The 18,275-nt window shown below is 45.8% G+C and overlaps 3 protein-coding genes across 7 annotated transcripts; all 3 read left to right on the top strand.

Annotated features, from left to right (window-relative positions):
- The first annotated feature begins 383 nt into the window (after positions 1-383).
- Positions 384-5,314, top strand: LOC119224756 (serine/threonine-protein phosphatase 2A catalytic subunit beta isoform). Its single transcript, XM_037482032.2, has 8 exons — positions 384-812; positions 2,007-2,045; positions 2,825-2,995; positions 3,172-3,345; positions 3,428-3,517; positions 3,746-3,907; positions 4,108-4,226; positions 4,619-5,314. The coding sequence occupies exons 1-8, from the start codon at positions 711-713 to the stop codon at positions 4,689-4,691; spliced, it is 930 nt and encodes a 309-aa protein (XP_037337929.1). The 5' UTR covers positions 384-710; the 3' UTR covers positions 4,692-5,314.
- A 460-nt stretch (positions 5,315-5,774) lies between these two features.
- On the top strand, positions 5,775-7,874 carry zgc:101664 (uncharacterized protein LOC450064 homolog). 3 transcript variants are annotated; one of them, XM_037481885.2, is made up of 3 exons: positions 5,775-5,884; positions 6,700-7,203; positions 7,428-7,874. In XM_037481885.2, exons 2-3 carry the CDS (start codon positions 6,739-6,741, stop codon positions 7,629-7,631), a joined length of 669 nt encoding a protein of 222 aa, XP_037337782.2. In that variant the 5' UTR covers positions 5,775-5,884; positions 6,700-6,738; the 3' UTR covers positions 7,632-7,874. The 3 variants fall into 3 exon arrangements, with proteins under 3 accessions (XP_037337782.2, XP_037337781.2, XP_037337780.2); XM_037481884.2 differs by having other exon boundaries at positions 6,662-7,203; XM_037481883.2 differs by lacking the exon at positions 5,775-5,884 and having other exon boundaries at positions 5,891-7,203.
- A 656-nt stretch (positions 7,875-8,530) lies between these two features.
- On the top strand, positions 8,531-17,667 carry LOC119224672 (phosphatidylinositol 3-kinase regulatory subunit alpha-like). Of its 3 annotated transcripts, none has more exons than XM_037481878.2 (17): positions 8,531-8,741; positions 9,639-10,007; positions 10,650-10,779; positions 11,154-11,246; positions 11,497-11,568; positions 11,959-12,075; positions 12,182-12,380; positions 12,588-12,670; positions 13,847-13,952; positions 14,229-14,327; positions 14,419-14,599; positions 14,682-14,807; positions 15,351-15,493; positions 15,682-15,858; positions 15,966-16,040; positions 16,117-16,287; positions 16,367-17,667. In XM_037481878.2, the coding sequence occupies exons 2-17, from the start codon at positions 9,816-9,818 to the stop codon at positions 16,554-16,556; spliced, it is 2,154 nt and encodes a 717-aa protein (XP_037337775.2). In that variant the 5' UTR covers positions 8,531-8,741; positions 9,639-9,815; the 3' UTR covers positions 16,557-17,667. The 3 variants fall into 3 exon arrangements, with proteins under 3 accessions (XP_037337775.2, XP_037337774.2, XP_037337776.1); XM_037481877.2 differs by having other exon boundaries at positions 11,467-11,568; XM_037481879.2 differs by lacking the exons at positions 8,531-8,741; positions 9,639-10,007; positions 10,650-10,779; ... (3 more) ...; positions 12,182-12,380; positions 12,588-12,670 and adding an exon at positions 13,383-13,599.
- The last annotated feature ends 608 nt before the right edge of the window (positions 17,668-18,275 follow it).

Below are 18,275 nucleotides of genomic sequence, written 5' to 3'. Positions count from 1 at the left end.
CTTTATATTTGGCACTTGACCAAATAGCCGACTCTTCTCATGTTAAAAGAAAAACAGATGTAGTTTTAGAATGTCGCGGGTGTGGTTTTTTTGTAATTTAGAAAAGGAATTTATGCTACAAATAAATAAAAACACAATATATTGTGTCTGAGTATTTTATTATTCCAAGAATCTAAATTTGACATCATATAAAAAAAGAAAATAAGATTTCTGAAATATACAATACTATACAATAATGTTATATGTTATATACAATATACTGTATACAGGCGTTATGTCTGGTTTTGCGTGTTTATCTTCATAAACTCGTTCGTCCACGCGGTGTCGCTGGTGTGCTCTCTGCACGCTGCTGAAATGCCCGGATGTTGTGGTAGCTAGCTCCTTTAGCACCTCGGCTAGCCGCTGCGACGCCGCTGCCTTTCACAGCTCCGGTCCGTCGCATCGGGGACATTCGACCCTTTCGACTCTCCCCCGGCCGATATAATCTGTTTTTTAGTGTTGGTAACTCGACGTCGGTCATTTATCATGATAGAAATCCATCGAACGGCTCGTTGAGTTTTAGGTTTTATCGTTGATATTCCGACCGGTTTGGCGGGTGAACAATACGACGAGCTAACGGCTAACAAAAAGCTAGCTTTCAGGCGCAGGCGCAGTTTGTTTTTTCACGGGAGCTAACACAGCTAGCTCAGCTAGCCACCGCCGCGGCTGTCATGGAGGACAAATCCTTTACTAAAGAGTTGGACCAATGGATCGAACAGCTAAACGAGTGTAAGCAGCTATCGGAGAACCAGGTCCGGACGCTCTGCGAGAAGGTAAGTTCGCTACGACCCCCCCGGGTTTTAATGTTTTTTCCGGCCCAGTCGGCCCTGGTGTGGCCTAGATTGGAAGCGGCTCCGACTAATTCCTGGAGTCGACGGCATTGCGTCTATTTATACCCATTTTCTCCCGACTCGTATTGATATAGTCGATCATTCAAGTATCCAGATTGTTGTATGGATACTTATTGCCGATGTGTGCAATCAACTGATGTTATTCGGCAGCCCGTCGTCTGATTCTGAACAGGCCCGGAAATTGGACTGCATTGCCAGCGACTAGACGGAGCTCGGTTGCGTAAACGCCCTTAAGTTGGAGCTCAACACCGACGTTTGGATGGATGATGTATATTATCCTTTCATGGGACATTCCCTGCGTATTCATCGGTGCATATAATGAAGTTATGGATCGCTCCGCGCCCTGTCTTTATCGATCAAGTGTTCCATTACGTAAACCTGCCGAGTCTGACGTCACGTCGGGTTGAAAGCCGTTTTTGATGCAATTTCGGTCGATTAAACGTCAGTAAAACACGGTCAAAGGTGTGGATCCGTCCGATGAACTGTCCCGATGTTACGGTGGTTGATATTAAGCAATGCAATAATAAATAAATGCATATTTAGCTTGGGTTTGGTTAATCGATCAGATCGATCGCTGTAAATTGTGGCAAAGTCAGCTTTTCAAGCAGTTAAGGATGTAACGTTAGATACAAAGTGTAATTTGCCTATAAATATTTATTGATTTCAATACATGACATCTTTAAACATAATACTGACAATAAGCCTTTTTGAAGGACTTTATTCGGAAGTTGAAACAATTAGTCGATTAATCCTTCAGTTGATCGACAGATATAATGAAAAATATGCTAATTGTGTTTTCATGTTCCAGGTTTAATTCATCCCAGGTTTGATGTTTTCTGATTATAAACAGCTGACTATTTTCTTACATTATTTATAGGAAAGTAATTTAGGATTCTAGAGCAGATTTACCAAAAATGGTCATTGAATTGTATCCATCTGTAGTACAGTACATCTGTTATTAATACAGCACAGTTATGATTGTTCTGATGCTGCTCTTTTATAACATGTTACGCCTGAATTTATCTTAATTCAAGGCTATTAGGTCATCATTCCTTTAAGTGATGTTTCCTCGTGCTCCACCCGACTGCACCAATCACCTCTGTTTGTTTCCTCCAGGCCAAGGAGATTCTGACCAAGGAGTCCAACGTTCAGGAGGTGAGTTTTCCCATGATGCACCAGGACAGACTCTACTGGTTTGTGTCCAGCATGAGCCGGTTGGTCATCATCGAGCCCGTAGCTCAAATGTTGAAATTAAAAGTCACTTGAGAGGAAACGGCTCCATCGATTAGCATCAGATGAACCCTGATGGGTTCGGTGATGCGTTCAGGCTCTGCTCAGTGAAAACTAGAACATTTAACATCCACATACGTTCCGCTGCCTATATTTTATACATTCATAGATATTTCATCTGATGTGTTTGACTTCCTAAGACCAAGCACTAAGCAGATTAAACATGATTAAATAACTATGCGCCCCATCAGGTCCAAACCACCACAGAAGAAGAGATGAGTGTTGTTCCTCAGTCAACTGAAACAAACCATGTTTGAACTTTTAAGTCATTATAGATGTTATGATGCTTTATGATCTCCATGGTAACCGTTGGGAACAGGGACAATACGCTCGTTTTGTGTCTTTGTATCTGATGTGACTTTATGGTTTTAAAGTCAGTTCAGTGGTTTAAGGAGCATCGTGTTGCCTTCAGGGGTTTGAAAACGTGGGCTCAGAAACGTGTTTTACTTTCCCAGAATAGAATATTTATGAATGTATGATCCAATTTCTTTCTGATAATACATTAAAGATCAGAAGATTTGTTTTATTTTGTGATTTATAATAAGTAATAAAAGGGATGATTACACATGGAAGCAGAGCCTGGAAACCTTTCAGGTCGATCAGAGCGTCGACTCACTTGAGCTGACCCCGTGTTCTTGTCACAGGTTCGATGCCCGGTGACGGTGTGCGGCGACGTCCACGGTCAGTTCCACGACCTCATGGAGCTCTTCAAGATCGGAGGGAAGTCTCCCGACACCAACTACCTGTTCATGGGCGACTACGTGGACCGAGGGTACTACTCGGTGGAGACGGTCACGCTGCTGGTCACGCTAAAGGTGTGTGTGTGTGTGTGTGTGTGTGTGTGTTTATCTGTGACACAGCAGAGTGTCAAATGACTAACGGAATCTAACTCACAACAACGGCCGCAATGGACACCTGACTGGGGGCCTAATGCTTAATGAATGAATGAATGCATGGCGTGTGTACATGACGTCCCCCGTGTGGCCCTCAGGTCCGTTTCCAGGAGCGGATCACCATCCTGAGGGGGAACCACGAGTCGCGGCAGATCACGCAGGTCTACGGCTTCTACGACGAGTGCCTGAGGAAGTACGGCAACGCCAACGTGTGGAAGTACTTCACCGACCTGTTTGACTACCTGCCCCTCACTGCGCTGGTGGACGGACAGGTAACCATGGCGACGATGTGTGTGATGTCACGCCGCGACCTCGTGAAGCTTCATCGAGCCTTTCCTCTCGTCTTTGTTTCAGATCTTCTGTCTCCACGGAGGTCTGTCTCCCTCCATAGACACTCTGGATCACATACGAGCTCTGGACCGCCTGCAGGAGGTCCCACATGAGGTGCACACACACACACACACACACACCTGAGGTGTTTTGTACTTGGGGATTAGAGTTGAGGCTCTTGATGGCTCACAGCGTTCTAAAGACATCCTGGTTCCCACCAGCGGACTTCAGAACCTTAACGAAGGGCCCAGCAGGTCTCCTCCTGTAGCTCAGCAGCGTGTTTTTGCTGGAGCTCTGTAGCACAGAAGGAGCAGAATGGTACTGATCCTGGGTCTGTTTCAGGGTCCCATGTGTGACCTGCTGTGGTCCGACCCCGATGACCGCGGTGGGTGGGGCATCTCCCCCCGAGGTGCAGGCTACACCTTCGGACAGGACATCTCCGAAACCTTCAACCACGCCAACGGCCTCACCCTGGTGTCCCGCGCCCATCAGCTGGTCATGGAGGTGAGAGACACGTGTGCACTGAAGCATCCTAAAACGTCTCTATGGCAACGGTATATAACGGCGCTGTAGGGGTCAGCAGCACAACAATAAACTATCTTCTATGAGCTCCTTTGTCTTCTTGTCACAAGTGAACAATGTTGATTTAAATGTGTCATTCGGAGTCTCCTCGTAACATCTGTCCCGTGTCCTTGGTCCTTCAGGGCTACAACTGGGGCCACGATAAGAACGTGGTGACCATCTTCAGTGCTCCCAACTACTGCTACCGCTGTGGAAACCAGGCGGCCATCATGGAACTGGACGACACTCTGAAATACTCTTTGTAAGTCCATCTCGTCTTCTGTGAATATCTGTGTGAATATTCACTCACTCCATGATGAATCATTTACAGGATGTTTTTTGCTCACTAGGTTTTCCCACATGTAGAAGTGAAAACTCCTTTAAGTTAAGAATCTGAACTATAAAAAAGAAACGGGGCTTTTATTGTGAAAAGAAGGAACAGAAGTTTCTTTCCCCCACAGTGTCCTCTCCTCACAACCTGATTGGTTATGAAAGTCATGAGTAACTTTTTTTTTCCTGGTAAATATTTCATTTGCGTGAAATGTAAAAGACCTTTTAGTCAAACTCGTATAATTTCTATAGAAATGTGTGTCGTACAACTGAAGTGAGACCAGAGGGGATTGTTGTAACTGAGTGATGTCATTTCCTCCTCAGCCTTCAGTTTGACCCCGCCCCTCGCCGTGGCGAGCCCCACGTGACCAGACGTACTCCCGACTACTTCCTGTGAATGTCCAAAGCCGTCCCTGTCAATCATCCACGAAGCTCCGCCCCTTCCCACTCATTTTGGATGGAAGAAGATATTAATAATAATATTACTGTACCAGGGAGAATAGAAACAAACGATTGGCTGATCCAAGATTTTAATGAAAAGAGAGAAACCTAATGAGCGCCCCCCCCCCCCCCCCCCCTCTAGACCTGTTTTCAATACGCTGTCATTAATGCTGTGCTTCTGGGGAAAAACAACTGATCTGTTTTCTTTTTTTGTTTTTGTTTATTACATGTTTGAAAACGAGATAATAAAACTACCAACGTGGACCAAATGTGCCATATTCTGATCCTTTACAACATGTACCACGCGCGCTACCTTTCTTTATGTTTAGACCGTAACTCTGACAACGACGATGTCACCGACACAACACTCTTCTACTTCTTCTTCTTCATGGCATATGTGCTTTTTTTCTGTTGCAAGAATTAATTTTAAACAAAAAAAGAGGAGAAAAAAACGCGTAAAAACAAAAGCTTGCTTCAAGTAATCGAGCTTGAGCCGCTCCTCATCTCAGCAAGTATATTACTGTAATTTGAATAAAGACAACAGACGTATGAAATAAAAATGTCCTATTGACAAACATCCGCCTGCGTCTGTGTCTTCTTGTGCTGCTTCCTCTCAGGACTCCTGCTTCTTTCAAACTGATGAACATGAAGCTTCATATAGAAATGTTCTTGTTTCATGTTTGTTTATTTGCAGAGGATTTATATTTATGTAACTTAACTGCTGAAGCAATGACCCTAAGTACAATTTATTTCTTGCTTAAACGATTAACGACAGTGAAATGAATACGAGTAATAACACTGATGGAGAATAAAGGGGTTACAGTCTGAAAAGCTCTTTACTTTAGTGTGTTGTTTATATTTAAAGAAGTATCTTGATATGTTTTCCACCACTGACCAAAAAAAATATTGTTTATAAACACTCATATTAAGCTAATGTTTCCTTTGTACTTACATAACAATATAGTAAATATAGTGTAAAAAATAAACCAATTGACCTTTAACCATGGATATAAAAACACGGAACTCTCGCGAGACTTCCTGGAAGCGCCTCATAGAACATCTCCATGTTAGCCTTAGCTTCAGGAGGTACAACCTTACTCCTTCTTGGCTGTTTTCAGCAAAGACGGACCGCCGTCAGCTGATTCGAAGGTACTTTTTGTGTTGTTGGACTCTACGTTGTTGTTACTAAGGTTACCTGTTGGAAACCGGCGCCACCATGTTTTTCTAGCTAGCTCTTTAGCTTCGTTTAATTATCAACAGTCGACCGCTAGCGTTATAAGCTAAAAACATTAGAATACTTCCTTGGTGGATGTCACCTCTGATATGTTTGACTTTAAGTTGCTGTCCATTGATCTCCGTTAACTGTCATTTTCACGTCTATAGGTAAAAATGTTGGATCGTAAACAACCATTCAGTGTTTAAATTATTAGGAGAGGAGCTAATAGCGTTAGCAGCTAAGCTAAAAGCTAACCAACGGGGGTTACTTCATCATGATGCGTTCAGGCTCTACTCTAATGAGGACGTTATGTTTTGATGTGTTCACGTGTCATCTGTAATATATATTTATATAGCTTTAGTCATTAGATTCCAGAGGTTTTCACCTGAATATAAAATAGATATTAGTGATCCTAACGCTGAATTTTAAGCATTCAAAAACAACGAGGACAATTTTTTTATTCCTGAGCTTTTAAATCGTTTGTTTTTTATAAAAACAAGAACTATAGATTACTAAACTATTTGTTAAGGTGATGTCATGAATAGATATTGTGTGACCAGCTAATATCCAGAGATCTATCTGTTAATATCGACCATCGATGATCAATAATTAGTATCAACAGAAATAAAACGTAATCTAACATTTTTGTCCTTTGTTCTAAATGTTCTGCAACTTTGAGAGTAACCAGGGTTCTAATGGACTTGCCACAGGCTCCCATCATGCTTTGCTTTGTGTTACTGGAACGGAGGCCGATGAGGAGGAAGCGGGGGGCGGTCCTGTGACCCGGATGGCGGATGTGGTTCTGCACTACCGCCCTGGATCGGTTGCCGGGCTCAGCGGGCTGCTGGAGCGGGCCGAGAGGCTCCTGGAGTCCTTCCCCTGCAGGACTCCTCCCGTCTTCACGCCATGGTCTCCCGTTGCTGCTGACCGCCACCTGCCCATCAGACCCGCCAAACCGCCACCCGTCATCACCGGCCCACCGCACCGGCTCCCCCCTGAAGGCAGGAGGCACTTGCCACGAGAACCAGAGGTTCCCCGCCTCGCTGCTGAGGGACATCACGACGGCCGCCCAGCCCTGCAGGCGCCGCTCAAGCGCTCGTGGAGCGTCTTCACTCAGAGCAGAGTTCTGCAGGACGAGTCGCTGTCCAAAGAGTTCCGTGGCGTGGTCGCCGCCTTCAAGCTCCACCTCCACCAGAGGGCCAAGTGGGTGATTGGACGGCACAACTGTGGAGGGGGCGGAGACATCGAGCAGGTAGGTGGGTCTCCTCAGATCTATAAGGGATGATGGGACCTCAACCAAGAGACAAAGCTTCATGTCTTAAAGCGTCATTCTGTGTAGCGACGCAGCATGATGTTCATTTAGTGAATGAAGGTCCATTTATAGTCAAATATAAAGCAGGGGATGCTTTAGGGCGGGGCTCCACGCTGATTGACATCTTCAACATGTCTGCCGTCTCCTCGTCCTCCTCCCTGCAGGTGTGGCGGACTCTGAACCAACACGCCCGGAGCTCCAGGCTGTCGATGTGCAACGCCAACATCCGGCGGGAGCGGGCGGAGATCTGGGTGTTCTGCGACGTGGTCCGATCAGAGGAGGTGGGCCGCTTCCTGAAGGAGGAGCTGCAGCTGTCAGGGAGAATCGAGCTGTGTGTTCACCGCCGAGGGAACGTCTTCAGCGTGTAGACGAGTCTCCGCTGGTCCAGACGGTTTTAATGTGCAAACACTGAGCTGGATATGAATGCACATGAAGACACAACGGAACATTTGACCATATTTACATTCTTTATCTCTCTACTACAGCAGAACTCCATTATTATTTGTGAAAATAATTCTGCTTTTTCTACATTCATGAATTTGAGATGAGATCTTATTGATTGTATTGTCCTGCTGCTCTCTGATGTAAATAAAGGTCTAATGTTTTTTTAATGAGCTGTTTGTAGTGCAGCATGTGATGTGGAGTGTGTTCTGAAAAAGCCGCAGCAGCAGTCACATGGTGCAGGAGTCACACACACACACACACACACACTCTTTGAGATGGCTGCTTTTAAAGAGCTGAATACGTGAGGACAGGGTGAACACAGTACACCCCCACAAACTCCTTTGTTGCTATGGTGGCCCGTCTTGAAAACAGAGCGCACTGCATTAAAATCTAGGTCACCGGATGTGACGTCAGTGACGCGCTTCCCTTCCATCTGCTCTAATCTCTTAAATTCTGGTTTGTGGTGTCAATGCGAAGTTAAAAGATGTTCTCCAAAAAAACTGTAAACGCTCTTATGTTTGTCAAACAACGTTCTTTGTTAGGCGGCGTTGCTTCGTCGCTAATGCGGTTAACGGCGATAACGTTGCAACACATGTTCGGCGGAAGCATTTTATTTTGAAAGCCACCCTGAACTTATCATTTCTTCTTGCTACACTGTAAGGCATTTACCTAGTTAAATACGTCATCAAATAGATTTCGACTACAATGAATCATTACAATTTGATCGTGAATTCGAACATAGATTTGTACCCTTAATCTGAAGTTTATTTTGCGTATTAATACTTTAAACCCGTTTAGTTTTGAAACTCCGTACCGGAAGTAACTCTACTATGTTGACGCAGGCTTGACGCTAGTCTACCCGCTAACATTCAGACGGCTGAAGCACGAGTGTTCTTCTTTTGTCAATAATCGATAAGTTATCGGGATATTCCGGTTCCGGGGGGCCTTTGGTCGCGGAGGGTTTTCTGGGCTCCACAATGACGGCCCCTGTTTGCGCTGCCGGACATTTTAATCTGTGAAAAACGCAAAGAAAGGTGAGACGTTAGGAGCGACTGACACTAAGCTAGCATGCTAAGCTAACACTGGCGTGTGTGGTCGTTTCCGGTTTCCTGGAGAGCGGCAGTGTTTTATGTCTGTTCCTTTTAGGACTTATTTTAAATGAGTTTAAATAAATGCTTGTTGTTTATACTTTGTTTAAATACCAACGAGCTTTGAAACGTATCCTTGAATTTACAACCTTCCAGCGGCGTTTGTGTGAATATAAGCTCACAGGTGTAAATTACGTAAAACAAACTATAGTGTATTCTTTTAAATGCGTTTTATTTATGTGTCTTAAATTCCTTTATCAGTTTCTCTTGTTCGTGATTGAAATCGTTCCTCTCAGGAACGACAGGTACCCGTTAAAACCACGTGCTTTGCAGCTTTCTACCTGTAAAATATTTATATTTAAAAATGTTGTTACATTTCAGACCGTTTTTTTAACTGCACATCAATAATTTGTGTTACTGTGATTATTATTTATTTAACGTGTCAACAATAAATGTCTGATACTGATTAGATATGAAGCATCGATTAATCAACCACTTTCTTAATTAATCGTATTACCATTTTATATTTTTATCACTTTTTTTAGTCAACCTAAAAATGAGTTTAAAAAGGATTATTCTGTAATTTTAAAATTGTGTATGTTGAGATTGAGCATTTAAGATCTATATGAACTAATTCTTAGAATGAATTGGTGTCATTTATTCATAGCTTTGCAAAGTTTTACTTTTTAAACATGGGATCCTCATTCATTTCAGAGGGAATACGACTCTAATAAAGGTTTAAAACCTTTGATCTGTTACAGGATCACCATCCTCTGCTTGGTCGTCTGAATCCACTGAACGTATCTGACATTTTCCCTCTTCCTCCTCCTCCTCCCCCCTCAGGTGGAGTCGTCGCCCCCCCAGATGTGGCCTCCACCTGTGCTCAGGCTGCTGATGATGCGCGGCGGGGCCGCTCTGATTGGTCGGCTGGGCCTGCGGCGATGACGGCCCGTCGGAGACCTCAGGATAAACGCTGGTCTTTTTCTTCTTCTTTAATCGAGGGACGTGTTTGTGGACGCCATGAGCTCGGAGGGCTTCCAGTACCGAGCGCTGTACGACTACAAGAAGGAGCGCGAGGAGGACATCGACCTGCGGGTGGGCGACATGCTGCTGGTCAGCAGGGGGGCGCTCCTCGCCCTCGGCTGCGTCGGGGGGGCCGAGGAGCGGCCGTCGGAGATCGGCTGGCTGCCGGGGGTCAACGAGACCACGCAGGTAACCCCGAGGCGCTTTAACCTCTGACCCTCAGGGCGGAGATTTACACAGCTGACCAAATGCAGAACGGCGTAATCGCCCATCGGAGCGGCGGCCCTTGAATGCATCGCAGCCCTTTAGAAGGTTAAAATAGTGAACTTTCATGTCTCGTTCTTAAAATCCATCCACAAATAATCTAATGATTAATTCCATAAAGCAGACGTCATGTGACCATGAATCAGAAGCTGTGACTGAACTTCAGGAAGTGAACAGAGAGGAAGAAAGAATGTTATTAACGTGCAGAGATCTATTCTTTCACGACAGTTTGAAGCACATTATGTTGAATATTACATGAAGGAGGTGAGATCTTAACGAGCGAGTCCTCCTCAGCTCATCCCTCAGAAGCTCTGTGTGCCACGGAGCTTCTTAAAACACCCACCTGTAAATAAAGGCACTGAAGTCCTTAACTCACATCTTTATCACCTTCATGTCCTCAGAAGAATGTGTCCCATCAAAGAGGATTTCCACATGTGGAGTAGATGGTGTTTGGGTTTGATGGAACGTGAGGAGAACAGTGTGCAGGTGGATCAGAGCCAGCAGGTCTCACCTGAGTCCCTCCCATCATCGTTTTCTTCTTGTTTCAACTCCGTCTTTGGCCAACAGGAGAAAGGCGACTTCCCGGGGACCTACGTGGAGTTCATTGGTCGGAAGAGGATGTCGCCGCCCACACCCAAGCCCCGCCCCCAAAGGCCGGCGTCCGCGGCGTCCGTGAGGACGGACTCTGAGTCGGAGGGTGAGGACCGAAACATCGATAGAATTATGTAGAAACATTCTTCTTTAGCCTCTAGCGGTTTCCTGTCACATGCTTTGTTTCTCTTTTCAAAATAAAAGTCCTGCTCCTCTTTGTGAACGTTGAGACCTCAACAATGAAATGGATCTTAATATCAAACTGTTTAAAATGTTAGAAATGGTCTCTATTCAAATGTTTATAGATTATTAACCAACAGTTGATTTTGGAAGGGATTTTAACTGATCACAATTTCTCCCACAATGAAGATGTTCTCCTGATGTTCTCCCTCATGAGAATAGTCCAGACCCGTTATCTTTAATCTTCATCACGTGAAAGTCAGAACTTTAGTTTGACAGGAAGTATCTGTTTGTTTTTAGGATTCATGATGCCGGACCTGCCCGAACAGTTTGGACCCCCCGACTCTGCTCCGCCCCTCCTCACCCGGCTGATGGAGGCCATCGAGGCCAAAGGTACCGCACACACACACACACACACACACACACACACACACACACACACACACACACTATATAAACACACACACACACACACACACACTATATAAACACACACACACACACACACACACACTATATAAACACACACACACACACACACACACACACTATATACACACACACACACACACACTATACACACACATATGAAGCAGGTGTTTCTTCTCAACAGCTCTTTGTGTCCTTGGTGTCTCCGTTGAAGGTCTGGAGAACCTCGGTGTGTATCGCAGTCTGAGCGGAGGAGGACTGGACACCAGACAGCTGGCCGACGCAGGTGAGGAGGTGCTTCTCCTGCTTCTTCTCCTGCTTCTTCTCCTGCTTCTTCTCCTGCTGCTTCTCCTGCTGCTTCTTCTCCTGCTTCTCAGAGTCCTCCTGCAGAACTCCACCACTTGTAGTAGAACATTCTGGTACTTTTTACGTACTTGGTGTTCTTCTGGTACACTGAGGAGCTCTTCAGAGTGGAGAAGCAGATGATGAACAGTGATGACCATGATCATTATGGGTGCTGGTGGCGATGGAGTAGTTTGAAGTGTCCCTGAGAGACACCTGACCCCTGATTGCTCCCCAGTAAAATGTACCTCATGGGTCATAATGCAAGTCGCTTTGGATAAAAGCGTCATGTGATGTTATATCTCAGAATAACTGGGGGAGCGTTTGTTTTCAGACCTGGAGCAGCTGGAGGTGTCGTCCCTGTGTGACGGAGTGATCCGGTTCCTGCAGGATCTTCCTGGTCCCGTCCTGCCGACCTCGCTGCAGACCGACATGATTCACGCGGTGCAAGGTGACCCTTTGACCCCTCGCCTCCTCCCGCTCCTCCTTCTCCTTCTCTGATCCTCCTCACGGTTTCCCCGGTAACAGTTGATCATCATCATCTTCTTCTTCTCCAGAGGTCCGTGACCTGGAGGAATGCGCCCAGCTGCTGAGGGGCGTGGCCAGTTCGCCCAGTTTCCCCGCCCAGTACGGTCTGACCCTGCTCAGCGTGGTCCGGCACCTGGCCCGGCTCTGCCTGAACGGGTCCAGAACCCAGCTCAGCCCTCGGAGCCTGGCGGAGAGCTTCAGCCCTGTTCTCTTCAGACCGGCTGCAGGGTCAGTAACGACATGGTGATCAACCAGAACCTCCTCAAACCAACGGGTCATTGATCAGTGATGACATCATCATGGGTTCTGTAGCACCAGTGGGTTCAGAGGAGGCTGGTTCAGAATTTGGTTCCTGTTTTAACGTGAAACTCATTTTATTGTCTTACTGATCATTTGTTTGACTGAAGATCTGAAGGTTCTTCTGTTCTTCTTCAGGTCCGAGCCCAGTCTGGATCCTCTGGTCCAGGTCCTGGAGGTTCTGATCACCAGCGAGCTCAACATGATCCAGGCAGCACCAGGTGTGTGTGTGTACTGAGATCTGCATCACGTGATTAATGTAGATCATGTGATCACTTTGACTTCCTCACACAGGATCTTTGAAGGTTCTTCAGATCAGAGATTCCCAGAATAGGTTTAAAATAAACGTAACGTTTATTTCCACCTTGTCATTCAGCGTGTTCTCCTCCTGTAGAAGAAGTGGACGTAGTCATGGTGACGACAGTCATGGGTTTGTGGTGAACAGGAAGTGACCGTATATGGACGTTGAGCCGTAGACAGCATGCAGCCCTTAAAGTTCAAATGAACTAGAATCTAAAATGACCTCCATCGTTAAAGTGATAAAGACTTGAATGAGATATATAATGATATATATATATATATATATATATGCGCATCATTTTAATATTTAATGCTTTCACACTGCAGGACATCATGTGGTCTTTGATCTTAGTGCAGCATGTTTACATGAGATGGATTCAATAAGTAATATTTAGTAATGATGGTTGATCCATCGGAGCGGCAGCTGAAGCGATGACATCATCGTCCACACAGCAGAGGATGCAGCAGAGCAAAGGGGGGGGCGTTGCCTCGGTGATATCACTGCCATTGCGGGATTGGCTGGGGTCGGCGGTGATGTCACACATCTCCAAGCTGCTCTCCCGAGCTTTGAACCACACGGACTTTAAGTTTCCTGAAGGCGTCGGACGTCTGAGGATCCGGGACGGAGTCTGAAGGAAGGCGCCCCCCCCCCCCACGGAGGAGCAGGGAAGGAGATCCTGAAGATCTCTCCTTCAATCAGAAAACACACAGCTGACGCGGTGACGCCATGAGATCCGGACCAGGAGGACCCGGGTCTGGTCCCCCGTGAGGCTCTGAAGGAGCAGAGGGGCCGACATGGAGCGAGAGGAGGGGCGGGGGGGCCTCTGCTACATTAGCATGCAGACTCCAGGTAGGAGGGGGGGGCAACACCTGGTGGTATTGTTCAAGGTGTTCTCCGACGGTGTCCTCAGCGAGCGCAGAGAAAAGGGCATTCTGGGTAAAGGGGGGGGGGGGGAGCTTTAGCTGCATTGGGAGCAGGATCCACAGCAGGAGGTGTGTCGTGTTTAAGGAGCTTTGGTCAGTGATGACATCATCAGTAGCAGAGCACTGATGTGATGACTTTGATCTGTGATCGGCTCGTCTTCCTGTCGTTGCAGCGCTGCCTCCTAAACCCATAAAGTCTTCATCTCCAGCTGCGTCCTGCAGCTTCAACAACAGCATCTCCCTGCAGGACGCAGAGTGGTACTGGGGAGACATCTCCAGGTAGGACACAACTACAGGGTGGTAGTACTACTCTGAGTGGGGACAGTACTCTTACAGGGTAGTAGTAGTACTACTCTGAGTGGGGACAGTACTCTTACAGGGTAGTAGTAGTACTCTGAGTGGTGACAGTACTCTTACAGGGTATTAGTACTAGTACTCTGAGTGGTGACAGTACTCTTACAGGGTATTAGTACTAGTACTCTGAGTGGTGACAGTACTCTTACAGCGTAGTAGTACTAGTACTCTGAGTGGTGACAGTACTCTCCTGTGTTCTAGAGAGGAGGTGAATGAGAAGCTGAGGGACACAGCTGACGGTACGTTCCTGGTTCGAGACGCTTCCACTAAGATGCATGGAGATTACACTCTGACTCTCAGGTAAACCAGCCTTCATCATCATCATCATCATCATTCATGGTACTGTGAGACCTTCACTCTGGACCTCACGTCCTCCTCTGACCACGTTCAGGAAAGGAGGCAACAACAAGCTGATAAAGATCTTCCATCGAGAGGGAAAGTATGGCTTCTCTGACCCGTTGACCTTCAGCTCGGTGGTGGAGCTGATCAACCATTACCGCCACGAGTCCCTGGCCCAGTACAACCCCAAACTGGACGTCAAGCTGCTGTACCCGGTCTCCAGACACCAGCAGGTCTGCACAGGGCTGAACCCAGGGACAGGTGGTGCTTCAGCTCAGCAGCCCTCTGATGGGACACCTTGTTGTTGTTGTGCAGGACCAAGTTGTGAAGGAGGACAGCATCGAAGCTGTGGGGAAGAAGCTCCACGAGTATCACCTGCAGTTCCAGGAGAAGAATCGAGAGTACGACCGGCTGTACGAGGAGTACACGAGAACCTCACAGGTACCTTTCACACTGTGACACTAGAATACAGTACATGATGCTGCTGTAATATACATGATACTACTCTAAATGATACTACTGTAATATACATGATACTACTCTAAATGATACTACTGTAATATACATGATACTACTCTAAATGATACTACTGTAATATACATGATACTACTCTAAATGATACTACTGTAATATACATGATACTACTCTAAATGATACTACTGTAATATACATGATACTACTCTAAATGATACTACTGTAATATACATGATACTACTCTAAATGATACTACTGTAATATACATGATACTACTCTAAATGATACTACTGTAATATACATGATACTACTGTAATATACATGATACTACTGTAATATACATGATACTACTGTAATATACATGATACTACTCTGTGATACTACTCTACAGTACATGACAGTATTATGCAATAAGACCCAATAGGATTAAATACTATGTACTACGATTCAAAGACGCTGGGATAACGAGCCTCTCCTCGTCTCCTTGTCTCCTCTCCTCGTCTCCTGCAGGAGATCCAGATGAAGCGGACAGCCATCGAGGCCTTCAATGAGACCATCAAGATCTTTGAGGAGCAGTGTCAGACCCAGGAGCGTTTCAGTAAGGAGTACATCGAGAAGTTTCGGCGAGAGGGCAACGACAAGGAGATCCAGAGGTAGGGCTGTTGCCACGGTAACTCTGGGGGAGCCCTTTTACATACACACACACACGTGGAGGAGCCCTTGTTGCCATGGCAACAGAGTCAGCAGGAAGACACCTGCTGTAGATTCAGGGTTTCGGTCCAGTACTTGTTTTATGTTTTCTATCCATCTTCTTCTCATGAAGTGTTGATGTTGTGTGAAGGATCATGGAGAACTACGACAAGCTGAAGTCTCGTATCAGCGAGATCGTGGACAGCAAGCGGCACCTGGAGGTGGACCTGAAGAAGCAGGCCGCCGACTACCGGGAGATCGACAAGAAGATGAACAGCATCAAGCCGGACCTGATCCAGCTCCGCAAGACCAGGGACCAGTACCTCCTGTGAGCCCCCCCCCGAGAGCACGTGGTGCTGCCCCCCCGCTGCCTGCACTAACGCTAACGCCTGTACTCTGTGTACTCTGTGTACTGTGTGTACTCTGTGTACTCAGGTGGCTGACTCAGAAGGGCGTCCGTCAGAGGAAGCTCAACGAGTGGCTCGGCCTGAAGAACGAAGCCATAGAGGAGTAAGTCCCCCCCCCCCCCCAGTCCGCCCAGTGACCCCCCTGATCGTCATGTGATCTTCTCTTTGTCCCCCCCCAGCGAGTACAGCATGGTGGAGGATGAGGAGGACCTTCCTCACCACGACGAGCGCTTGTGGCGTCTGGGAAACATCAACCGGCTTCAGGCGGAGTCTCTGCTGCGCGGGAAGAGAGACGGAAGCTTCCTGGTCCGCGACAGCAGCAAAGCGGGCTGCTACGCCTGCTCCGTGGTGTAAGTCCCCCCTGATGGTGCCGCTCGGATCTCACTGCTCGTATCACTAACCCCCCCCTCCCCCCCGTCCCCCCCGCAGGGTGGACGGAGAGGTGAAGCACTGCGTCATCAACAAGACCAGCACCGGCTTCGGTTTCGCCGAGCCGTACAACCTGTACGGGTCCCTGAAGGAGCTGGTCCTCCACTACCAGCACACCTCGCTGGTCCAGCACAACGACTCGCTCAACGTCACGCTGGCCTTCCCCGTCTACAGCCAGCCCAGGCGCTGACCCCCGACCCCCGACCCCCGACCCCCGCGGATGAGTCATCGTCGTCCAGGTCGTCACGCGGAGCTTCAAAAAGACAACGCTTTACTTTGGTTCTGAGGCGTTCAGGGACTCTGAGAAAGTCAGGAAAGTTCCCACCTGCGTTGGTCTTCGGTTTTTAATAATCAACATGGCGCCATGTTTGTTTACAAAAAGTCACTGGTGATCTCATGAGAGGGAGATGAAGAAGGACCTGAACACCTCAGGTGCGTTCAGGTTCTCCGCCCTCGTGAACACCGGCTTGTTCACCTGCGTGTGCGTCGCCACGGTTACCTAAGCCTCCAAAGTCAGAGGTCACGTGACCTCCCGTTTCTTCAGGGTTATTGTGGTTTTGTGGACGGATGATTCTTTAATTCTTCCTCTTTTTTAAATACACGCGTTTGCTTCTACAAACATCTGCATCGTGGATGTTCCTCTGTTCTTCTGTTCTTCTGGACTCGTGGTCCAGGAGCCGCTGGGTCCAAGTATTTCACTGTTTCTACACTACTCTTATTTCTAAATGTAAATGTTTCGTTATTATCTAACTATTCCAGAGAAGTATTTTTTTTTCATTCATGGAGACAAATATTCATCTCCAGATGTTTCTGTTTTATTAATTGGTGCATTTCATTGCTTATGAACAAGTTTTATCTTTAACAGGATCTTTTTTTCTTAAGCTAATCTTAGGATGTCATTTTAAGAATTTTCACTAGAATCTTGATGAATTAAACATTGTTTCATGAACGCAGGATGTTTTCTAATAAAAACATTTTAATAGTTCTGCAGAAAATCAATTTATTAAAAGATCGTTACACACATTCAGTAATTTTTATAAATAATTTGCTTTAATGAATTTTATCATAGATCGTTTGGGTTTGATTCTCCTTTAATAATTAACATCTAAAGCTCAAGGGGCCTCGTGTTGCGTCTGAGGGACACGACACGTCTTCACGTTGCGTCCTTTGAGGAAACATCTGAGCCTCCATTAACTCATTTGTGTTTGATTTTGAAATGTTTTATTTCACCACTGTTTTTTCTTTAATTTATTAACTTTATACTTGACTGTTTTTCATTAATAAAACCTCTGAGGCTCGTACTTATTTTTAGGAATGATTTTTATGCCCTTAATCATTAAGTTTCTAATAATGTGTCTTCAGAAATCTTCAGTTTACAAACATTTTTAAGCTGCACAACTCAAAACTTTAAGATTCATGGTTACTTTTGAATAACTGTTGTAAATCAGATCAGAATATTCCAGGTTTGTTTTGCATTTTGAAGGCTTAATTGTGTCCTAATTCCATAAAATACATAAACACACCTTTTTTCTGTATCAGAAATTGTCTTTTCTTTTTACGTGTTTTGTTTTATTTCAAGTATTTGCTTTTCACTTTTACTGTTAATGTCAAAATTGAGGAAAAAAAAATGATTTTGACTGATTTGCTGGGATTCTTTTTCCTTCTGAATTAAAGAGTTTTAAGAATTTATAAATTAAGACTAAAATAAAATATATGTAATTGGATTATATATTCAAATTCACTTTAATTCGTCACTGTTTATACACACACACACACACACACACACACACACACACAGAGGGAGAGCTTGGACATGTGACCTGCATGTTGCGTTGGTTTGTCGCCCCCCAGTGGACTGAAGTGGAAATGTCTCCCACCAGGGGGCCTTTAGAAAGCCTCTCATTCTACT

Source organism: Pungitius pungitius, chromosome 5, assembly GCF_949316345.1.
Source record: "Pungitius pungitius chromosome 5, fPunPun2.1, whole genome shotgun sequence".
Lineage (NCBI taxonomy): Eukaryota > Metazoa > Chordata > Actinopteri > Perciformes > Gasterosteidae > Pungitius > Pungitius pungitius.
Note: the sequence above shows the minus strand (reverse complement) of the source record. Positions and strands in the feature narration are given on the sequence as shown.

What these genes read in the sequence shown, in the direction of transcription:
- LOC119224756 (XM_037482032.2), top strand. Translation starts at nt 711, where the DNA reads ATGGAGGACAAATCCTTTACTAAAGAGTTGGACCAATGGATCGAACAG. An exon ending in CGCTGCTGGTCACGCTAAAG is followed by an intron (nt 2,996 to 3,171) that starts GTGTGTGTGTGT and finishes TGTGGCCCTCAG; the next exon opens with GTCCGTTTCCAGGAGCGGAT. An exon ending in GACACTCTGAAATACTCTTT is followed by an intron (nt 4,227 to 4,618) that starts GTAAGTCCATCT and finishes TTTCCTCCTCAG; the next exon opens with CCTTCAGTTTGACCCCGCCC.
- LOC119224672 (XM_037481877.2), top strand. Translation starts at nt 9,816, where the DNA reads ATGAGCTCGGAGGGCTTCCAGTACCGAGCGCTGTACGACTACAAGAAG. An exon ending in GATTACACTCTGACTCTCAG is followed by an intron (nt 14,328 to 14,418) that starts GTAAACCAGCCT and finishes GACCACGTTCAG; the next exon opens with GAAAGGAGGCAACAACAAGC. An exon ending in AAGAACGAAGCCATAGAGGA is followed by an intron (nt 16,041 to 16,116) that starts GTAAGTCCCCCC and finishes GTCCCCCCCCAG; the next exon opens with CGAGTACAGCATGGTGGAGG.
- zgc:101664 (XM_037481883.2), top strand. Translation starts at nt 6,613, where the DNA reads ATGTTCTGCAACTTTGAGAGTAACCAGGGTTCTAATGGACTTGCCACA. An exon ending in GGGGCGGAGACATCGAGCAG is followed by an intron (nt 7,204 to 7,427) that starts GTAGGTGGGTCT and finishes TCCTCCCTGCAG; the next exon opens with GTGTGGCGGACTCTGAACCA.